Source organism: Dendrobates tinctorius, unplaced genomic scaffold (assembly GCF_039654945.1).
Source record: "Dendrobates tinctorius isolate UK_male_01 unplaced genomic scaffold, ASM3965494v1 ptg000029l, whole genome shotgun sequence".
Lineage (NCBI taxonomy): Eukaryota > Metazoa > Chordata > Amphibia > Anura > Dendrobatidae > Dendrobates > Dendrobates tinctorius.
In genome coordinates, this window is record NW_027361697.1 from 31,786,771 (window position 1) to 31,810,782 (window position 24,012).

The following is a 24,012-nucleotide window of genomic DNA, read 5'->3' on the forward strand; positions in this document are numbered from 1 at the left end:
AATCTAATTAATAAAAATATTGGAGAAAGAGAAACCAATCACAAACTAAAATGTTTCTATACTAATGCACAAAGCATGGGCAACAAACAAGGAGAATTGGAACTACTAACACAGGAAAAGAAATATGATGTCATTGGAATCACTGAAACTTGGTGGGACAATACACATGATTGGAATACAAGACTAGAAGGATACAACTTATTTGCAAGAAACAGACTTGATAAACGAGGAGGGGGTGTCGCATTGTATGTTAGAAACGCGTATATCTGCACAGAGATTGAAGCTTCAGAGACTGGGAGTTCTGTGGAAACTGTTTGGGTAAGAATACAAGGACAGAACAATGGAAAGGACACCATTGTAGGCATTTACTACAGGCCGCCTGTGCAAGCTGAAGATATGGATGAACTCTTTATGCATCAATTGGCCAAGTTCTCCAAAAAATATGACATAGTTGTCATGGGAGATTTCAACTATCCAGACATTTGTTGGAAATCTCTCTCAGGCAAAACTAACAGGTCAAGGAAATTCTTATCCTCTCTTGCTGACAACTTTATCTTCCAAAAGGTAAGGGAGAAAACAAGGGGAACTGCTACCTTGGATCTAATCCTTATAAACAGGGAGGAAATGGTTGAGGAGGTAAAAGTGGCTGGGACCCTAGGAGGTAGCGACCATGCTATTTTAGAATTTTGGATAACTAGAGGCGGAAGACCAGTGAAGACTCAGACGTCAAGGTTAGATTTCAGAAAGGCAGATTTTAAGGGATTCAGAAAGAGAATTGGAGGGATCCAATGGCTGGATATCCTTAAAGACAAAAATGTCCAGGGAGGATGGGAAATCTTGAAAAATGAAATTCTCAAAGCACAGTTGTTAACAATTCCGAAAAGAGGGAAGAATAGGAAGCATTTAAGGAAACCAGGATGGATTAACACAGAACTTAAGCACATGCTAAAAAGGAAGAAAAAAATGTTTATAAAATGGAAAGAGGGAGGCATATCTAAAGAAGAATATAATGCTGTCTGCAGAACCTGCAGGGCACAAATCAGATTAGCTAAAGCTGAAAATGAATTGAGGCTTGCAAGAGATGTCAAAAGCAATAATAAAGGATTTTGGGGATATGTCAAAAGTAAAAGAAAAGTCAAAGATGCTATAGGATTTTTACAGGATGAAAATGATGAAATGGTAAGTCAGGATGTTGAGAAGGCTGAACTTTTAAATTCCTATTTTGCATCTGTTTTCTCTCAGAAAGGAAATGTAACATCAACTGTTCTTCACTGTCCTATTAAGGGAATAGAAGAATCCAGGATATCTATAAACAGAAAGATAGTGAGGAAACACTTAGCTAACCTAAATGAATTCAAGTCTCCAGGTCCAGATGAATTACACCCCAGAGTACTGAAGGAGATAGCAGAAGAAATTTTTGAACCCCTCTCCATAATCTTTGAAAATTCTTGGAGAACAGGAGAAGTGCCAGAAGACTGGAGAAGAGCAAATGTTGTTCCTATCTTCAAAAAGGGGAAGAAGGTGGACCCAGGCAACTATAGGCCGGTGAGTCTGACTTCTATACCAGGAAAGATCTTTGAACAAATTATTAAACAACATGTATGTCAATACCTGGATAAGAATGAAGTGATTAAACAGAGTCAGCATGGGTTTGTAACTAATAAGTCATGTCAGACTAATTTAATTTCCTTCTATGACGGTATTACTGATTGGGTGGATCAAGGAAATGCTGTAGATATAGTATATCTTGACTTCAGCAAAGCATTTGACAAAGTCTCTCATACAATCCTTATTGAAAAAATGACTAAGTATGGAATGGACAAGGCAACTGTTAGGTGGATTCATAACTGGCTTAGTGATCGGACCCAAAGAGTGGTCGTAAATGGCTGCACATCCAGTTGGAAGAATGTCTCAAGTGGGGTACCACAGGGCTCTGTCCTGGGCCCTGTATTGTTCAACATCTTTATCAACGATTTAGATGAAGGAATTGAGGGTAAACTGATTAAATTTGCTGATGACACAAAGCTAGGAGGGATAGCTAATACTAGAGAAGAGAGAGAGAGGATTCAAAAAGATTTAACTAAACTGGAGAAGTGGGCAGCAACTAACAGAATGGTTTTTAACAGGGAGAAATGCAAAGTACTACATCTGGGCAATAAAAATGAAAAAAGCATATATAGAATGGGAGGAATAGGGCTAAGTGGCAGCACATGTGAAAAAGACTTGGGTATACTAATAGATCACAGACTGAATATGAGTCAACAGTGTGATGCAGCAGCAAAAAAGGCAAATGCAATTCTATGATGTATTAACAGAAGCATACAGTCTAGATCACGTGAAGTCATTATTTCCCTCTACTCCTCTTTGGTCAGACCTCATCTGGAATATTGTGTCCAGTTTTGGGCACCACATTTTAAAAAAGACATCAACAAACTGGAGCAAGTTCAGAAAAGAGCGACCAGAATGGTGACCGGTCTGCAAACCCTGTCTTATGAGGAAAGGTTGCAGGATTTGGGAATGTTTAGTTTGCAAAAGAGAAGACTGAGAGGAGACTTAATAGCTGTCTACAAATATCTAAAGGGCTGTCACATTGTAGAAGGATCAACTTTATTCTCATTTGCACAAGGAAAGACTAGAAGCAATGGGATGAAACTGAATGGGAGGAGACACAGATTAGATATTAGAAAAAACTTTTTGACAGTTAGAGTGATCAATGAGTGGAACAGGCTGCCACGAGAAGTGGTGAGTTCTCCTTCAATGGAAGTCTTCAAACAGAGGCTGGACAGACATCTGACTGGGATGATTTAGCGAATCCTGCTTTGAGCAGGGGGTTGGACCAGATGGCCCAGGAGGTCCCTTCCAACTCTACGATTCTATGATTCTATGAATATGTATCGTGCAGACCACACTCTCAGCCTCCTTATATATCATACAGATCGCACTCTCAGCCTGCTATATATTGTACAGACCACAGTCTTAGCCTCCTATATATCGTACAGACCATACTCTCAGCCTCCTATATATTGTACAGATCACACTCTCAGCCTCCTATATATCGTACAGACCACACTCTTAGCCTCCTATATATCATACAAACCGCACTCTCAGCCTCCTATAACAGATACTTTCTATAAGAGGTTGTGAGTGTGGTATGTATGATATATAGGATGCCGATATTGCGGTATGTAAGGCTTATTGGCCTCGTATATGACATACAGGCTGTCAGCCTCCTATTAGGCCTCCTATAAGACATACAGACTGTCGGCCTCTTATTAGGCCTCCTATGAGACATGCAGACTATCGGCCTCTTATTAGGCCTCCTATAAGACATACAAAGTGTCGGCCTCCTATGAGATATACAGACTGTCGGCCTACTATTAGGCCCCCTATAAGACATACAGACTGTTGCCCTCTTAGATACTGTACAGACCGCACTCTCTGCCTATGTACGGCATATAGGAGGAAGATAGTGCAGTCTGTATGGTCGGTATACAGGCCTCATATGACATATTAGGCCACATAAGAGTGTGGTGTATGTATCTTATATAGGAGGCAAAAATGGGGCCCCAAATGCTAACATATTGCACATCACACAGAAGTATTTCGATTGCATTTACATGCGCCGAGTTCATGACGCTAAAAGAGTGCGATCAACAATATTGAAGTTGTTCAACACTTGTTTCCCGGCCTCTTTCCACCGTCTGAGAAAGAATGATGGGGACAGAACAATCACTAAAGGATCAATCTGTCCCCATACAGCATCATATTATCAGCACCACATCTAAAGTTTACACCCCATAGTCTTATATATAATATAATGTGCCCCATAGTTCTCCATATATTGTAATACACTCCTCAGTCCTCCATATAGTATAATACACTCCCCATAGTCCTCCATATATTATAATACACTCCTTATAGCCCTCCATATATTAAAATACACTCAGTCCTCCATATAATATAATACACTCCTCCATATATTAAAATACACTGCTCAGTCCTCCATATAGTATAATACATTCCTCATAGTGCTCCATATAGTATAATACACCGTCAGTCATCCATGTAGTACAATTCACTTCCCATAGTATAATGCATCCCATAGTTCTTCATATAGTATAATGTATTCCCCATAGTCCTCGATACAGTATAATGCAGCCTATATATAGTATAATGCAGCCACTCCATAGAGCATAATGCAGCCATCCCACATAGTATAATGCAGCCCCGCCATACAATATAATGTAACCCCCATAAAATATAATGCAGCCCCCCTCTTATAGTATAATGCATCCACCCCTTAGAGCATAATGTAGCCACCCCACAGAATATAAAGTAACCCCCAATAGAATATAATGCAGCACCCCTCATATAGTATAATGCAGCCCCTCCATAGAATATATGGCAGCCCTTTATATAGTATAATGTAGCCCCTCCATAAAATACAATGTAGCCCTCCTCATAGAGTATAATGCAGCCCCAATAGAATATAATGTAGCCCCCTCATAAAGTATAATAAAACCCCCATACAATATAATCTAGCCCCCCATAAAATATAATGCAGCCCCCCCATAGAATACAATGTAGCCTCCTCATATAGTATAATGTAGCCCCTTCATAGAATATGATGCGATCACCTCCCAAAGAATATAATAAAGATAATACAGCCCCCCCATAGAATATAATGTAGCCACAAATAGAATATAATACAGCCCACCTCCCCATAGAATATAATGTAGCCCCCCCATATTACATAACACAGCCTCCCCCATAGAATACTGTATAATGTATAATGTACCCCCCATGGTATATAACACTGCCACATAGTATATAGCACAGCCACAAAGTATATAATACAGCCCCATATAGTATATAACACAGCCCCACATGGTATATAGCACAGCACCATGGTATATAGCACAGCACCATGTTATATAGCTCAGCCCCACATGGTATACAGCATAGCACCACAGGGTATACAGCACAGCCCCCCATTGGTATACAGCACAGCCCCACATGTTATACAGCACAGGCCCATGGTATACAGTACAGTCCCACATGGTATACAGCACAGGCCCATGATATACAGTACAGCCCCACATGGTATACAGCACAGCACCATGGTATACAGCACAGCCCCACGTGCAGTGGCGTAACTACAAAGTTATGGGCCCCTGTGCAAACTTTCAAATGGGTCCCATCCATGCCAAAATACATGCACATCTCCGCTCTGTCCACCTCGTACACATGTGGCTCCGCTCCATACACATGCGGCTCCTCTCTGTCCACCTCATACAGCAGGGGGCACTGGTTTAGGACGAGCGGAGAGTCTCATAGAAATTTCAGTTTAACCAAAGTTTTCTATTTTTAAATATAAAAATCCGGAGCACAGATTATCGGCTGCAACTTTCCAGTGTCGCACCCCTGCTGAGGTATATGGCGCATGGTCACTACTGACCTCTGCCACACTGTATACTGACAGTATGGTGCTTCACTGCCAGCCGAGATCGCCTGCACCCACAATGTCGGCTGATCTATTCCCGCACCGATGCCTGGCAGCTCCTCTGATGTGTGCACAGGAGGGAGTGGTGGCTGCGGCTTTCTGGAGACTCTCCCCGGCCCATCCACGAGAGAAGCAGCTGTACAGGCGGTGGTGAGAGTGGCAGAGGCACCATCTCCAGCAGTGGAGGAGCAGCACACAGTCCGCGCATAACAATAACAGGACACGTGTGTAGATGACGGAGAAGCCGCGAGCCCGGAGTGTGGCACAGGGCGCCCTGCAGCCGGGACTCCTACAGTGCTGCCACCGAAGAGCGGGGTACGTGCAGCGCTATGGTATGAGCACGCACGTCCCGGCTGCAAATCATGGGACGCGCTCTTAAAGGACCAACTCATTTAAAGGGGCAGCATTTTTACCCGTTACCCCGCCAGGCCAGACCGAGCCTGCACACAGCCCAATAATGAATGAAAAAAGGCTTTATTAATACAATGCCAGGCAGACAAGGATAATTAAAAACACTTATAAAAAAACACTTTCGGCCATGACTATATTATACGTTAAAGGACAGAAGACTATAGCATAACAAGTGCCAAATCCTCCCGTCCGAAGTAGTTAGGTTTGTGATGGTGTCACCGATTAAGATTTGCTATGGCACCTCTGAAAGTGTAATATTGATTTTGATCTCTTCTGGTTTCTCATACTATGACCTTGGCCAAATAAGATTTTCAAATAATGTCATTTAATCAAATTTAATGTATTGGTGTTATTTTTTTTTTTTGTAAAACCAAAAAGTCATACATTGCAGTTGTGGGGAGGAGGACTCCCAGACAGTGAAAGGACAGGTACCCAGGGGATCGCCATCAGGGTTCCTGAGGGAACGATACTGGGAAGACAGTAAAAGGAAAGACTTGACTGAAGTTGTCAGGGAAACAGGGGGCGGGGCAAGCTTAAAAGGAGCAGGGGGCACGCTGAAGTGGCAGTTGACAGAGAGCAGGACAACAGACAGGAAGCTGTGTGAGACAGAGAGGACCGAGGGAGCAGATGGTGTGTTGTGGAGAGACCGACAGGGGCCTGTGAAAGGAAAGCTGCGGACTCACCGACTAGTGACACGTGAGAGACCTGCACCGGCGGCCGCTCCCCGCATACGGTCCCATACAGCGACTCCCGCTGCTTCCCACCCTGTTGTGACAAGGCGGCTACCTCAGGCGACCGCAGCAACGACAGACCATTCCTGCCTTCTCCCACAGCTGCGGCCCTGTCATCACCGGCCCCAGGGGGCGCCACCTCGCTACAGGCAGTAGTAGAGGCCCCCGTCCGGTTTGCTCAGGGACCCTGAGCAGAGGTTGGTGAACGGTTATATTTTGAGACTGCGTCATAACCCCGCGATGAGACAAGAGCCGCAAGGAGACGCCTGTTGTGCCCATCGGCACAGTTTCTTCAGGGCCTGTTGCGCCCCACCATCACAGTTTCTTCAGGGCCTGTTGCGCCCCACTGTAATCGTTTCTTCCGGGTCTGTTGCACCCAGCTCCATCCCGGAATATCGAGGCGTCAGGGCAGCCGCATCAGCGACCTCTACGCGGCCACGCCTGTGATACTGACAGACCCCTGGAAGGATAAGTTTATTATAAGAGATAAGGACCCCCCAGTTTGAACATACGTGGCCTATAACATCCGGGCCAACCGGGTTAGTCGCATTACCCATAAGAAAGTGTTGTTAGGTTTGTTGAGTCCCTGCGTGGACTGGTTGCTGTTAATACTTTTTTTTTGGTTGCTCAATATAGCCACAGCGGCTACAGTGTATAAAAGTTATTTCCACAAACCACACTCAGTCTCGTGTCTCGTCACTGCATCCTGCGAACCTGCTAGAACCCTACACTTGGCGTAGTTGGCAGGATGCAGTCTCCGAGCACAGACAGTGGTGCCCCAGTCCCCGTACCAGCGTATCATTGGGGGCCATGCTGTTATGAACTCATTTTCTCCTTCACCTTTGATGTCCGATGAACTCCCTCTGCTGGTGAAAGGAGGTAGTGAAATGGATTTGGATGGGAAAAACCTGTCATCTGAACAGGTGGAGTGTGATTGGACATCCGGAATAGCTTAGTTACTCACCGATAACGGTGTTTCTCAGAACCCATGACAGCACCACGGAGAGAGGGGGTCCGCCCATCAAGGACAGGAACCTACAGACAAAAGAGCGGCACCTCTCCTCCGCCCCCAGTTGGTTACAGAGCATCAGAGGGTCTCCCGGTTAGTTAATAACAAAAGTATATACATAACATTATAATTTGCATACTTATAGAGAAACCTCGTGACTAAGAACACACTCTACACACATTAAATCGTGCTCACCGCACACGTGAAAAAAGGGGGGGAATTAAGCGGCTGCTGTCATGGGTTCTGAGAAACACCGTTATCGGTGAGTAACTAAGCTATTCTCCCTCACCCATGACAGCACCACGGAGAGAATTTCAGAGATTGGTAGCTTAGGGAGGGACCACCGCCTGAAGGACCCTTCTCCCGAAGGTCAGGTCAGACGCAGAGGCTAGATCTAGGCGATAGTGTTTGAAAAAGGTAGAAGGTGTTGACCAGGTGGCCGCCTTACAGATCTGTTCTATCGATACCTCTGATCTTTCTGCCCATGAGGTCGCCATTGCTCTTGTAGAGTGGGCTTTTAGACCCTCCGGGATGGTATTCCCGCTGCATGAGTATGCCAGGGCAATCGCGTCTCTTATCCATCTTGCCAGGGTACTTTTGGACGCCCCGAGCCCCTTACGAGGTCCCTGGAAACACACAAAGAGAGATCCTTCCTTCCTACATCCCTTGGTGGCCTCTAGGTAATGCACTAAGCACCTCTTCACATCTAATGTGTGAAATTTCTCCTCTCCTCTATTCGTAGGGTTTGGGCAGAAGGAAGGAAGGACTACCTCCTGTGATCTATGGAAGTGTGTTGCTACCTTGGGCAAATATGCAGGGTCAGGTTTCAATATAATTCTATCCTCCATAATTTTAATGAATGGGGGTATTGCCGATAAGGCTTGAATGTCACTTACTCTGCGGGCCGATGTTAGGGCCACTAGCAGTATCGTTTTTAATGATAGGGTCTTTAGTGGAGCTGACTGAATAGGCTCGAATGGGGGTCCTGTTAGGGCTGACAACACTAAGTTCAGATCCCATGATGGTACTTTCTGGGTAGCTATTGGTCTAGACCTGGCTGCGGCCCTCATAAACCGTGCCACCCAAGGGTCGCTCGCTACCTCCTGATTATAGAGGGCGCCCAGGGCCGCTACCTGTACCCTCAGTGTGTTAGTCGCTAGTCCCTGTTCTAACCCCCTTTGGAGGAATTCCAGGATTTTATCCATTTGTATTCCATCCTGAACCTTTGCCCCCGAACTGGATAGGAATTTTCTCCAGGTTCTACCATAGGCTTTGATTGTAACTGGTTTTCTACTTTTTTGTAACGTGGAAATTAGATTTTCTGAAAATCCTTTCCCCCTCAGCAGTGACCTTTCAAATTCCATGCTGTTAAATGGAGGTTCACTGCTTGGGGGTGTAGCACAGGGCCCTGCGATAGAAGGTCGGGGAGATCTGGTAGAACCCAGGGGTCGGTTACTGACATTATTCTGAGCCATGAAAACCATGTTCTTTTTGGCCAGAAAGGGGCTATAAGTATTACCCGAGCAACCTCTTCCCTGACTTTCCTTTTCACCGCCGGAAGGAGAATGGTCGGTGGGAAGGCATACAGTAAACCCCGTGTCCATGGGAGCATAAATGCGTCCAGGGTGTGAGGATTCCCTTTGGGATTCAGAGAACAGAATGTTTCCACTTTTTTGTTTTTGTGGTCTGCAAATAAGTCTATGTCTGGGGTTCCCCACATTTCCACAATCTTCTGAAAAACGGACTGATTTAGAGTCCACTCCCCCTGATGTAGTTGGGTACGGCTCAGAAAGTCTGCCGTTTGGTTCTCTACTCCCCGTATATGTAGCGCCGATAGGGACAGTAAGTTTTTCTCTGCCAACCCGAATATCTCGAAGGATGCCTCCATTAGCGTTCTGGACCTGGTTCCCCCCTGGTGGTTTATATAGGCCACTGTTACTCGGTTGTCCGAGAATATCCGGACATGATGGCCTTTTAATGCTGGCAAAAAGTGACTCAAGGCATAATTTACTGCTAGCAGTTCTTTTTGATTCGAGGAGGCTTTTAGTTCTTGACTTCTCCATCCCCCTTGAGCCACGCTGATGCCCATGTGTGCTCCCCAACCCACAGGACTGGCGTCGGTGGTAATTACATGTGTGATTTTGGCCTCCCAGGGGATCCCTTTGGACAAGTTGTTTTTGTCCTCCCACCAGGCTAGGGAAAGAATAGTTTTTGAACCTAGCGTAATATGATGTTCCAAGTGGTCTCCTAAGGTCCGCTGGTTGGTCAGGATATCCCATTGCAGATCCCTCATATGTATTTGTGCCCACTGGACCGCCGGCAAGCATGCAGAGAGGGACCCTAACAGGGACATTGCTCGTCTTAGTGTCATAGAGGGGTTTTGCCTCGCTTTTTGTACTATATGAATAATTCTGTCCCTTTTGTGATCTGGCAAGTAACACACTTGGATGTTTGAATCCAGTGTCAGGCCTAGGAACTCCTGGACTCTCTTTGGTTCCAGCCTTGACTTTTTCAGGTTCAGAAGCCACCCGAGGTTTTTTAGAGTGCTCATCACTCGGTCCCTCTGTTCTGTGCATTTCTGGCCTGAGTTGCTCGCTATTAAAAAGTCGTCCAAATAAGGCACTATCAGAACATCCTGTTCTCTTATGTGAGCCATCATCTCTGCCACCAATTTCGTAAAGACCCGTGGAGCCACTGAGATCCCAAATGGCAGGGCCTTGTATTGGAATTCTCTTATTTCTCCTGCTATCGAGACTGCTAGCCTGAGGTATTGCCTGGATTCTTTGTGAATGGGGACATGGTAGTAGGCATCGCTGAGGTCTAGGACCACCATAAAGCATTGCGGAAAGAGAATTTTGATGGTCGATTTGATCGATTCCATCTTGAATTTTTCGTTCTTGATATAGCAATTCAGTCTTTTTAAATTTATGATGGTGCGGAAGGTGCCGTCTGGTTTGGTTACCAGGAAGAGAGGCGAGTAGAACCCCCTGCCTCTCTCCTGTGGGGGAACCTCCTGTAGGACTTTTTTGTCCAACATACTCAGAACCTCCTTTTCGAGGGCGTCCTGTTCGTTTTTTGAAGACCTTATCGGGGTAATTATGTATTTTTGCGGCGGGAGAGAATAAAAGTTTATCCTTAATCCCGATCTTACAAGATTTATCAGCCAGGGATTGTTGGATATTTTCTCCCAGGCTGGGAGGAAAAACCTTAGTCTCCCTCCCACCCTGGGCCCACAGTCACTTGGCGGGTTTTTTATCCCGGGACGAGTTACCGAAGATGAACCCCCTGTCCCTTCTTCTGTCTTCCCATTTTTGGTCTCTCGGGGGTCTCCTCTGGAAGAACTTTCTGTTCCGAAAGGACCGTTTAAAGCCTGTGGCGGTCACAGGTCCTAGGTTTGGGAAGCCTTTCTTTTTGTCGCCTGCCTTTTCGAGGATGTCATCCAAGGTTTCCCCGAAGAGGAATTTTCCTTCACAGGGAATGGCGCATAATTTTATTTTTGTCTGGAGATCCCCAGGCCAACATTTTAACCATAAAGCTCGTCTAGCTGCATTCGACAAGGCTGCTGTTTTAGATGACAATCTTATCGAATCAGCCGAAGAGTCGGCCAGGTAGGCTGCCGCCCCTCTTATCATTGGCATGGATTCCAGGATTTTATCTCTGGGAACCCCTTCCCTTATCTGTCTCTCCAATTGGTCTATCCATACCATAAGAGCTCTGGAGGTACAGGTTGCCGCTACCGCCGGCCTGATGTTTCCCCCTGCTGATTCCCAGGTGCCCTTAAGTAGGGTATCCGCTTTTTTATCTAACGGGTCTTTCAGGGTACCCATATCTTCAAAGGGGAGTGCAAACTTTCTTGAAGCTTTGGCTATCGCCACATCTAGTTTGGGGGCCTTATCCCATGATGTGGATGCTTCCTCCTCAAATGGGTACTTCCTTTTGATGGAAGGAACTGTGGAGCTTTTCCTATCCGGTTTTTCCCATTCTTTATCTATGAGGCCTTGGACGTTCTTATTTAACGGAAATACCTTCCGTTTTTTTTGACTCAGTCCCCCGAACATAATGTCCTGGACTGATCTATCAGTCCGGGGTTCTTCCACCCCCATAGTGGATCTTACCGCCTTTACTAAGGCATCCACTTCGTCCAGGGGGAAACAATGACGACCTTCCGTCTCCTCATCGGAGGATGACGAGTCGGTATTTACAGTATGGGAGGTGACTTCCCCTGACGATAAGCTGTCTGATTGGGACTCTATCACCACGTCCCCCTTCCTTCCCTTCCTTTCCCGTTTTCTGGATGAAAGGGCACTCTGAATTTCTGCGCGGATTACCGCCCTTAGGTCTGCGGCATGATCCGGGGTTTCACCGCCGAGGACCTCCTGTATACAGGAGTCACACAATTTTTTCTCCCAGGGCGTTGGTAATGGTTTCCCACAGGTGGGGCATTCCCTGTTCTTGGTCTTTTCTTTCTTCTTTCCCTGATAAGGGAAAGAAGTCTATTACAATGGGGAACATTCACGAAGATCCACTTACCCCTCATGCGCGGTTGCAGGTACCAGTTCTGGAAGTGGATCCAAATCCCTCACTGGGCGATCCACGGCAGGTGACTTGCTCCTTGCAGTAGACTGCTGCGTGGAGTGGCTGCTGGACCTGCTCCCCCGTCCGTCTTTATCCTTTTGGCGGCGCTGGTGATGCTGCCTTTGTTGCTGCTGCTGCTTAGGCTGCTGTAGCTCCTCATGCTGGTCGCTATCCATCGCGCCTGAACGCTTCCAGCTCTGAGGCTGCTTTAGCGTTCCCAATTTGAATAAGCCGCCCTGGCGTCACCTATCTTCCCGGCCTGCACCGCTCTTCCCCCGGGGAGTGCGTACTGCGCATGTGCCGACCGCGGGGACCCGGAAGTTCCTCATTCTACTTCCGGGGCAGCGCCATCTTGGTACACCTGTGTACCCAGCGCTGCCCCTATCCGGCGTCCCTCGGCCCCTACTCCTCCCGGAGCGGCGGCCCGGTCCTCCCCGCCCGCTCACCCTGGACAGCCCCTCAGCTGCAGCGGTGGCGGCTTCGGCAACCGACCCCGCCGCGACAGGGGCCTTCCCGCTGTCTGACCGCGGACGGGGCGGTCCCGGATCTTCAACTCCCGGTAAGCGCTGCGCTCTTGCTGCCGTGGTTCACCCGTCAAGGACAGGAACCCAACTGGGGGCGGAGGAGAGGTGCCGCTCTTTTGTCTGTAGGTTCCTGTCCTTGATGGGCGGACCCCCTCTCTCCGTGGTGCTGTCATGGGTGAGGGAGAATCTCTGAGTGGATATAAGGCCGCTGACTCCCTGTAGGGTTGCTGGTGATCCTCTCTGCTCTGAGCTCTGGCCTCCTGTTTAGTTTCCTGTCTACTAAAGCTAAGTTTTTGCTCTGCTATTGTTTCATGAGATTTTGTCTGGTTTACTTAGTGTTTGTGTTCAGTCAGCCCTGGCTGGGACTGGCTGAACTCCATTTTTGCCTCTGATCAGTTGATCTCTTTTCTCTGTTTTCAGAATATACCTGAGTGCTGATATAGTGATTATGAAGTCTAGTGACTTCAGGGCTTTTTCTATCAGACGTGTTGGACATTATTTTTGGCAGGGTTTTTGCGTGATTGCAGACAGTTGCTTTTCTTTCCTGTCCTAGCTAGTTAGTGAGGGCCCCATCATTTGCTCAGCCTGTCTTTCTGTCTGTGTTTGTGTTTTCATCTGTTTTCACCATCAATACATGTTGGGGGCTGTCTATTGCTTTGGGGTCTGCTCTGGGGCAGTTTAGATTTCCCCTTTCTTTCTTTAGGCTTATGTAGTTCTCCGGCTGTGACGAGGTGTCCAGGACCACCGTAGGAACACCCCACGGCCACTGTTAGTTGTGGTAAATAGGATCAGGGGTCTGCAATCCGCTAGCTACCAACCTCTCCGGTTTTCTGGACTTAGCTTGTATTTTTGTTTTTTCCTCCTCCGGTGACTCATTCATAACACCATGCTGAACAACCTGCCTATATTTTCCGGCTCCAATACTATGCTATGGAGCTGGACAGAGCGGATGCGGGGGCTCTTTCGGATGCACCCAATGACCCCTGATCTGGAGGCTGAGGTGGCACTCATAGCACTGGACGGGGAGGCGCGGAGGTCAGTGATGTTGAAACCTCCGGGTCACCGCAACACTTTTGAAAAAGTGTTACAGATAGTAGAACAGACCCATGAGGACCCTACTGATGTGGGAGAGTTAAGAACCTGTTTGTTTAGTCGGATGCAAGTACTGTAGAGGGGGAGATGATCACAGAGTATATGAATGTCCTCCAAGAATTGCACACGGCTATAGAAAGAAAGGACAGGGTAGGGGCAGGACCTGTTGACATTACCCTATGTGACCTACTGGTGACTGGTTTGCGAGATCCATTAGTCAAACAGGCACTGCGGGAACAGATCAGGATGAATCCCCGAATAGATTTTTCAGAGGTGGGAAGTCAGGCACGTGCTCGAGAGCAGGAGCAGGGGATGGCGGTCCCCGTGGGGAAAGTCCGAGGTGTGGAGGCCTCCGCAAATGTAGTCAAGGAGCCTCAGTGGGTGGAAGAGATGAAGCAAGAGCTGAAAAGTATTAAGGGCGAGTTGGCCGAAGTAAAGAGAAGAACCGAGACCGGGACTGGACGACCTCGCTTTAACCCCGGCTTCTGGGGATCACGCTCCCCGCGGGGTGGTCAACCTACACGGGCCCAGTGTTTTGAGTGTGGAGAACCAGGCCACTTTGCCTGAGAGTGTCCGCGGCGTGGGAGATACCCACCACGGCCGCCATAAAGCTAAAGGGCTCCAGGCTGGGGGAACGCCGCCCGGAGCTGAAAACCACAACGAGGGGTGGTGGAAGTCCCGAAGATTTGGTAGCAAAATGCCCAGTGGTTTGGGCAGAAGTGGAGGGCCGGGCCGTCCGGTGCCTGGTGGACACGGGGTCACAAGTAACCACTATGCCCACAACGTATTTTCAACAGAACTTCCTGGAAGCAGCAAGGCCTCAGTGGGGGCCTGTGATCAGACTAGTAGCTGCCAACCAACTGCCGGTCCCAGTTGCTGGGGTGGTGTGGGTGCAAGAGACGCTGTGCGGTAAATCCCTTGGTTGCAGAGGGGTGGTACTGACTCAAGGAGAAGCTGATAAGTAACACCCCGTCACCCTAGGCATGAATGTTCTACGAGAGTTCGGCAACCTACTGCTCAATGACCCTACACAGAGGATTCTGAAGCAGTGGGGTTCTCGCACAGCCCAGGGACAGGTATTCCAGCAACTGGTGCGGGGAGCACGGGTACATCAGGACCACCAGGAAGGCAAGGCTCTGGGTAAGGTCATCACGTCAGCGACTCCCCTGCTTGTGTTACCTCTTGGACAGACTATGGTGGCCCTGCCCATTCGAGCCCCGATACCCTTGGAGGGCGTGGAGGTGCAGGTGGAGCCGTGTCACTCTGAGCGCTTACCTCCTGGAATACTGGTGGCCCGTTCCCTGGCTACCGTGCAAAAAGGAGCCGTCCTGGTGCACTGCGTTAAGCTTGAAGACCAAGACACCGTTCTGAAAGCACGGACTGTGCTGGCCAAACTAGTAAGGCCTTTAGAAGAAGTGCTGCCAGCTCCTGCGGTTCAATTACAAGTACACCCCGAGGATCCTTGAGAAGTAACAATATGAACCTTACAGGCCCACGAAGTCTCGGCACAAGAGAAGGGCTGAAAGATTTTGGAGCAGATGCGGGCCGAGCTTTCTGGATTAACTGCAGCCCAACTCTCACAGATAAAAACATTGCTGGGACAGTACCATGAAGTATTTGCTAGTCATGAGGACGATTTTGGATGTACCACCGCCATCATTCATGAAATCCCCACAGCAGGAGCGGCCCCTATCCGGGAACAATATCGACAGATTCCGCCACAACTCTATCAAGAGGTGAAAACTTTGCTGGCCCAAATGCTGCGAAAAGGGTTGATACAGGAAAGTCAAGACCCCTGGGCGGCCTCAATCGTGTTGGTCCGGAAGAAAGATGGTACACTACGATGTTGTGTGGATTATCGTAAACTGAATGCTTGCACTATTAAAGACTCATATCCACTGCCCCGCATAGAAGAATCCCTGTCCGCCTTGGGAAAAGCTACATATTTTTCAACCCTGGACTTGGCCAGTGGGTACTGGCAGGTGCCCTTGTCAGAAGAAAATAGAGCCGAGACGGCGTTCATATTGCCCATGGGACTGTTTGAGTTTAATCGGATGCCGTTTGGGCTGGCCAACGCCCCCGGGACCTATCAGCGATTGATGGAGCAGTGTCTGGGAGATCTCAATTTTGAGGCTACGTTGATCTATCTGGACGACATCATCATCTATGCCGCCACCTTTGAGGAGCACCTGAAGTGGTTGGGACAGGTACTCAGCCGGTTGCAAAAGTACGGGTTGAAGGTGAAGCCTCAGAAATGCCACCTATTTCGCTCTCAGAATGAGTATCTGGGTCATGTCATTTCGGCAGAGGGTGTGAGGCCATCCCGGGAAAAGGTTGCTGCTATCCAGGAATGGCCTACCCCCGAGACGGTGAAAGATGTGTGGGCTTTTCTGGGGTTAGCCGGATATTACCGTCGCTTAGTAAAGAATTATGCATGTCGAGCTCGAGCCCTGCACGACCTGCTGAAGGGGGCTCCCACTGGGGCCAATGGGCGAAAAATCCAGTGGCAACACCCTCAGGAAGAGGCCTTCCGAGACCTCAAGGCTGCACTCTCGGATGCCCCAGTGTTGGCTTATGCGAATTTCTCCCAATCGTTCATCCTGCACACTGACGGGAGTCTTCACGGGCTGGTGGCTGTGTTGTCACAGGTTCAGGATGGCCGGGAGAGAGTGATCGCATATGGAAGTCGCTCACTCCATGACTCCGAGCGTAACCCTGACAATTACAGTTCTTTTAAGCTTGAGCTCCTCGCAGTGGTGTGGGCTATGACGGAGAGATTTGCAGAGTACCTAGCGGGCTCCGAGGTGGTAGTGCGAACTGACAACAACCCGCTGGCTCATTTGGAAAATGCCAAATTGGAGGCTCTGGAACAGCGATGGGTGGCCCGGATGGCGAAGTACAATTATAAGATTATCTACAAAAGAGGGGCCGAGAATGTCCATGCAGACGCCCTCTCCAGGATTCGACATACATCTCCAGGACAGAATCGAGACAAAGAATTAGAAGGAGAGGAAATACCGTTCGCTCTCACTGCTGCCGTGCTCACAACTGACAATAAAAAATATCTTCCTCTGAGACCCCAAGGGGCATATTAGAACAATCCCGGGATAAGTGGATACAACAGCAACAAGAAGACGAAGAGGTTGGCCTTCTCAGGACATGGGTCGCCGCTGGGCAATTACCCCCTGACTCTCAACGGCAAAATTTGACTCAAGACCTAATGCTTATGCTGTGACAATGGGAGAGGTTGGTTATCCGAAAGGGATTATTGTATCGTAAAATAACATCACAAACAACCTCAATGATGGTTTGGCAGGTGGTTTACGCCAGGAGCCCAACTTCACGTACTGGCTCGGAAGGCTCACGAAAAAGGGGCCCATTTCGGAACAAAAAAAACTTTACAATGGCTGCAACAGAAAGCTTACCACCCGCGCTTGCCGGCTGTTGTGGACGAAATTTGCCGGACCTGCAGCTTGTGTGAACTAGCCAAACCACCCACTCAGCGAGCCGCAACACAGACTATTGTGACCTCAGCACCCCTTGAGCTCCTGACGGTGGATTATCTGACCATTGGGCCCTCATTTCAGGGATACGAACACTGTCTCATTATGGTAGATCATTTCACCAAGTTCGCTGTGGTCACCCCCACTCGGGATCAGACCACAGAGTCAGCTGCCTCCGCCATTTGTAGAAACTTTATACAAGTATACGGCTGTCCTCAACTAATACATTCTGATCAGGGAGCTTGTTTTTTGGGGAAAGTCATGGAAGAACTACATCACCTCTATGGAATTGACAAATCCCAGACCACACCGTATCACCCGCAAGGGAATGGGGCTTGTGAACGATTTAATCGGACATTGATTCAGATGTTACACACTCTGGAGAGTGACAAGAAGGCCCGTTGGCCCGAATATGTTTCCGAATTAGTTTGGGTCTATAACAATAGGGTACATGGAGTGACTGGCTATACCCCCTATTCCCTGTTGTTTGGGCGAGAAGGTAAAGGGATCACGGAGGTGGAGTTAGACCCCGAAGAACCTCAGCCCTGGACTGGAGTGTCGTCTTGGGTCCGAAATCATCGCCATCGGCTGCAAACTCTTCACCGAATTGTACACACCAAGCTCCGAGACTGGGAGCACCCAGGGAAAATGCAACCCCGCCTCCTCACCTCCAAAGCAGGGACCGGGTGCTTGTACTAGATCAACGCCCCCAGAACAAACTGGAGCCGCGTTGGGAAGAAAGTCCTTATCGGGTCTTACGCCGTCTCCATCCAGACGGCCCGTTGTACGAAATACGACCCGAGGAGGATGAAACACTGCCCACTCATGTTGTGCATCGTAATATGTTACACCCATGTACTTCCTCTGACCCGAAGCAACCGGAGCCTATCCCGTCGACATCTGACCCGTCTTCCGTATGTTGGGACCTGGACGATGACGAAGATTGTCTCCCAGGACCCGGAGGCCCTCCTCTCAGTAATGAATCATCTGACACAATTAGCCCGCCCACACCCACCAGCCCACCGATGTCCACCACCCCAGATGACTCTACCTCAGTCGAACTTAGACGCTCCGAGCGGTCAACAGCCGGCAAACCCCCTGAACGATATGAGCAAGATCAATTCATATGGCAACGAACACTGAAACCTCTACAGACTGATCTCAATAGACTAAGGCCCTCGCCCGAGGACTGGCGAGCTTACAGGGTGGAGGAGTGTGGGGAGGAGGACTCCCAGACAGTGAAAGGACAGGTATCCAGGGGATCGCCATCAGGGTTCCTGAGGGAACGATACTGGGAAGACAGTAAAAGGAAAGACTTGACTGAAGTTGTCAGGGAAACAGGGGGTGGGGCAAGCTTAAAAGGAGCAGGGGGCACGCTGAAGTGGCAGTTGACAGACAGCAGGACAACAGACAGGAAGCCGTGTGAGACAGAGAGGACCGAGGGAGCAGACGTTGTGTTGTGGAGAGACCGACAGGGGCCTCTGAAAGGAAAGCTGCAGACTCACTGACTAGTGACACGTGAGAGACCTGCACCGGCGGCCGCTCCCCACATACGGTCCCATACAGCGACTCCCGCTGCTTCCCACCCTGTTGTATCAAGGCGGCTACCTCAGGCGACCGCAGCGACGACAGACCATTCCTGCCTTCTCCCACAGCTGCGGCCCTGTCATCACCGGCCCCAGGGGGCACCACCCATAAGAAAGTGTTGTTAGGTTTGTTGAGTCCCTGCTTGGACTGGTTGCTGTTAATACTACAGTTTATAAAAGTTATTTCCACAAACCACACTCAGTCTCGTGTCTCGTCACTGCATCCTGCGAACCTGCTAGAACTCTACACAGTGACTTACCGAAGATAAAGATTGCATATACATTATCGATGCTTTCACTCTTTGAGTGCTGTTCACTAAGAACATACAGCCTTCTTCTAAATTCCCAGTCTGAGGGTCAACGATGCATTCTCCATCTGAACATGAACGTTTCTTGCAAATATACATGCCCACCATCTCAGAGGAACACCTTAACACAAAATATGACAAAAAATAAATTAAAGAAGACAATTCAAATAAAATACGCAAGATACTTAATTGTCGTTATGGCACAAACTATTGCACATTCTTGCATCATTGTCCAATGTCTTGCTTTTCAGCTATAAGGTAATCCACAAATATTAAAAGTATATTTTATTATCGAGAACGAGCATTCCTTGGAAACATATGTTTCTGATAATTCTGAAGTGTATACAGGCTACCGGTAACCATACATACAAGCAAAACGCTCGATCGTCAGGTGAAATGATTGTTTGCCTTACTTAAAAGATACTCACTCTCAGAAGTACATTTAATAAGATGAGACAAACCCTTTAATAATGATTATCAAGAAAATGATTCAAAATGCCATAAATGCTCTTCATCTATCCAATATTAAACTGTAAAAAAAAAACATCAACAACTTACCGTGTTGCTTTAATTTTGTTGTCAGGTGAGATAAAGAAAGGCTTCTCATAATTATATTCATCAAATACACCCCACTGAAAATGGGCCCATTCATGGAGAAACACCTTCCCTGACGAAAGTGGAGATAAAAGCTATAAAACAGATAATGTCTACTAAATAAAATACAACTAAGATTAATGTGTGGATTCTATAACAAGAAAATGTAGCTATTTTATACAGAAGACACTTGGAGACAAAAAACACTAAGGACCTTATTTTTGTCTAGTTTTTAATGTTTTACGCCTGTTTTATCCTTGCACCCAATTCATCCATATGGAGCATTTTTTTTAAATCTATTTCATCAGTGTTTGCCTATTTTATTAGTTTCCCACTGTGGTCAGAGTTTATGGTTTCCAGGTGTTTCCAAGACTGATTCATCATTTGCAACTTTTTAAAAATTCAGAAAATTTGTAGTAAATGTACACCAATCACCTCCTGGAGAGATTACACGTACTCCAGGAATTTTTTTTTAACAATTTTATGAAATTTTGAAAATTGCATGATTTTTTAAATGAAAAAAAGTCACACAAACTGCTATAGACAAAACAATGAACATTTTTTTATTTTGTACAAAATTCATGAACTGCATGCATGCGCCATCTCAAATTTGGTGCAAATAAAATCAGTGAATATTGTAAGAAAAAAAAGACATAAATAAGCCTGTAAATGATGAATCGGGCCAATACGAGTAGTAAATTATTTAGTTTCTCACCTCTTGGTCCATAAACTGGAAGAAGACTATCATCAGTTAAAAATTCAGGAGTGAAATGTATGTATTTTCCTTTATTTCCACATCCTTTATAATGTAAAGTGTATGGATCATTTCCGTAATTTACATTAGAGCTGCTGATAATTACACTTGCCTTAAAAGTAATGTAACAAGTTCATTAGAAAAGTAATAAGAAAAATAAAACACGGATCTGTGCAGAAAGAGAAAAACAGTGACTTTATTAGAACTACTGCATGAAATCCAGTGAGTTAGGCTGAGTGCAGACGAAGTTTTGAGCCCTGCGGATTTTTCCGTGCAGAATGGAAGAAAACCGCAGGTCAAATGACCTGCATTTTTCCTGCGGATTTCTTCCATTTTTCACGCGGTTTTCATGCGGTTTTTGTGCGGTTTTCCATTGCGGTCTTCCCCCTGCGGATTTGGTAACAGGGGAGATAGAAAACCGCACAAAAGAAGTAACATGCTGCGGATTTTGTACCGCGGGAAAACCGCGCGGAAAAATCCGCAGCGTCTGCACAGCATTTTTTTTTTTTCATTCATTTTAAAGGTACTGTACATCACAATGCGGATATGCAACGTTTCTGCGTGGTAAAATCCGCTGCGGAAACGCTGCAAATCTGCATCGTGTGCACATGGCCTAATACACAATTTGGTAATGGTTTAATATGACCTTAAGGACCCGTTACACGCAACGATATTGTGAACGATATCGCTGCAACGTCGAAACGACATAGTTGCGTGTGACACGTAGCAACGATCAACGATCAGTTGGCTGATTGTTAATCGTTGCCTAATGGTCTGGGCCATAAATCTTTTGTTGGTCTCCCGCTGGGCAGCACACATTGTTGCGTGTGACTGAGAGAGACCAACGATCAGCGAGCTCCCAGCGCTATACAGCAGACGCTGTGAGCTGGTATCCAGGGTAAACAGCGGGTAACTAAGAGCTGCGCTGCGCTTAGATACCCGCTGTTTATCCTGGATACCAGCGTGCTCACTGGTCCTGATCGGGTATCCAGGGTAAACAGCAGGTAACTAAGAGCCGCGTGGTGCTTAGATACCCGCTGTTTACCCTGGATACCAGCGTGCTCGCTGGTCCTGATCGCTGGTGAGTCTGCCTATGTGACAGCTCACCAGCGATCAGCTAACTATGCCCCAGCGATCCCATCCACGTCGGATCGTTGGTGGGATCGCTGGGACATTGAAGCGTGTAACGGGGCCCTTAGTACCGCTGTTCTGTGGAATCGGGTGTTTATTTTTTGTTTCCGCACCTCTCCACTCCTGATGCTTGGTTCCTCTTCCCTGTATATAAATCTAGTCTTTTTTACTAAATGGGAGTGGTCCTCAATTCTTCTCCATGGGTGTTTTTTTGGGACCACACCGAGTTGGCCAATAAGACAAGAATTACCATATATACAAGGAAGAGGATGCCATATCTCAGGAATGGAGAGAAGCAGTAGCAAAAAAAAAACCAAGCAATAGCAGATTTTGGAGAATCACAGCATTTACACCAGATAAAGAAGAGCTGTAAAAATATATACATTTTTTTAACGGGAACCTGTCGAGTCCAAACATGCTATTTACCTGCAGATATAGTGGTAAGCTGTAGATAAAAGGCATTTAAATTGTGCTTAGACATGCTTACTGGAGTAGCAGCTACAGAGAGAAAATGTAGTTCTGTTCTCCCTGCAACCACTCACTTCCAGCCATCGGGGCGATGCAGGGAACAGTTCCAGTCTTGGCTCACTATAGAATTAGTATGTGGTAATCACTCTGCAGCATTTGGATTGACAAACTACTTTGTAATTTATGTGTGCAGTGTATGTGTTTGCAGAGCAGGCTGTCAATCAAAATTTCGGGGAGTGATTACACCCATGATCCCTGCACCGCCCCAATGACTCGAAGCGAGCAGCTGCAGGGAAAATATAACTTCATTTTCTCCCTGTTTCAGCTTATCCAGTAAGCCAACTAAGCAGGATATAAATGGTAAATACAGTCTGTGGATGTGACGCTTTAAAGAGGCTATGCTGGAAGTGATATTTATCACCTAAACACAATATGGGTGATAAATGTATGATCACGAAGTGACCCCAAACCTTTTACTGTAATATGGGTCTTGAGCCCCTATTCCTCCAGAACCGCAGTTGAATGAAGTGGTGATCATGCATGTATCCTACCATACCATTTACTCATTTTAGGGCTTTCGAAAAAAGTCTAGCACAGCAATACATATTCCTATATACATTATACAACAAAAGAGAAAGGGATAAGCATAACAGCAAAATACCTTTTGATGTTCTTCATATCGCGGTCGTTGAAAATTTAAGGATTGCCATGTACGTGGTATAAGAATTGTTACCTCTCTGTAAAAGAATCTTCTCTTTGTGGCATTGAAAAGGTAAAGCGAGGCCTCGGAAATCAGATCCTCAAAACAGAAGAAATCATGAAAAAATGTTCCCCTCCAAGTATGAATACCATTTTATTTTTAGGTGTAAAATTTTAATTAAGGTCATAAATCATAATATATCTAAGAGCTCGTGCAGACGACCATATTATTGGTTTGAGTGAAATCTGACAAAACATTGTTCTATGAGGACATGCAAAAGTCTGATTTTTTTCACCCCCCAAAAAACAGAGCAAGTACAAGGTTAAAAAAAAAATTGCAGCATGCCTGAGTTTGATCCAATATTCAAATCGAATTCGGCCATGAAAGTCAGTGAGTCCATGAAATACATTGGACGGCACTCAAATGATAACAGCCCAAATGACAGTACAGGAGATGGATTCTTTTAAGACCCAATTGGATGAAAAGTTGCTGAAATATCGTGCCAACATTGAGAAGACCAAAAGGAATAAGTGGTTCCGTGACGCAGATGATTACAAAACAGGTCGAGTTTTTTCTAGGCAGATGGGTATTCGCTCTACTGTATATATGAAGAGAGAAAGACCCATGCAGACACGGAAGCGAAGGAAGCCACAAGATAGGGAACAGCAGAGATTTGGTTTCACCAAGGCTGACTGATTCTACCGATGACTCTAATATTGGTGTTTCTTCATCCTCTAGTTTTTTAGGGAAGGAGAAAATGGACAGATCAAGAACGAACTGAGGAAACGCCGTGGTGGTAGGAAACATGGGAGAAAAAGGAGACAATCAGTCGCAGGGGACTGTGCGCAACTTTTCAATGAAAATACGCAATATGGAGGTGAAAAAGAAGGGCATTTGATACAGGACAACCTAGTGGTAAATATCTCATCATATGAGTTATCTAAAGTTGATCATGACATTTTATCTAAAGGATTGTCTTTTTGCCTGACCAACACACCCGATTGGTTTGAGATTGAATGTGATTTATTTTCTTTTTTTAGAAGATTGTGATTAACATCATATTTTTCTGACAAACAGGGAACCTCCAATAATTTTGATGAGTGTGATACTTCTGGTTTTACTC

At 46.7% G+C, this 24,012-nt stretch overlaps 1 protein-coding gene across 2 annotated transcripts in view; it reads right to left on the minus strand.

Annotated features, from left to right (window-relative positions):
- LOC141085896 (calcium-activated chloride channel regulator 3A-1-like) overlaps window positions 1-24,012 on the minus strand; it is an 86,277-nt gene that overhangs the window by 51,671 nt on the left and 10,594 nt on the right. The window contains exons 2-5 of one of the 2 annotated variants that reach the window (XM_073571513.1): window positions 22,851-22,988; window positions 20,552-20,702; window positions 19,801-19,909; window positions 19,195-19,363 (exon numbers count right to left, since the gene is read on the minus strand). In XM_073571513.1, coding sequence (XP_073427614.1) covers window positions 19,195-19,363; window positions 19,801-19,909; window positions 20,552-20,702; window positions 22,851-22,988 — 567 coding nt within the window. Of the gene's footprint in view, window positions 1-19,194; window positions 19,364-19,800; window positions 19,910-20,551; window positions 20,703-22,850; window positions 22,989-24,012 lie in introns of those variants that run through there. The other variant, XM_073571514.1, reaches the window with a different exon arrangement.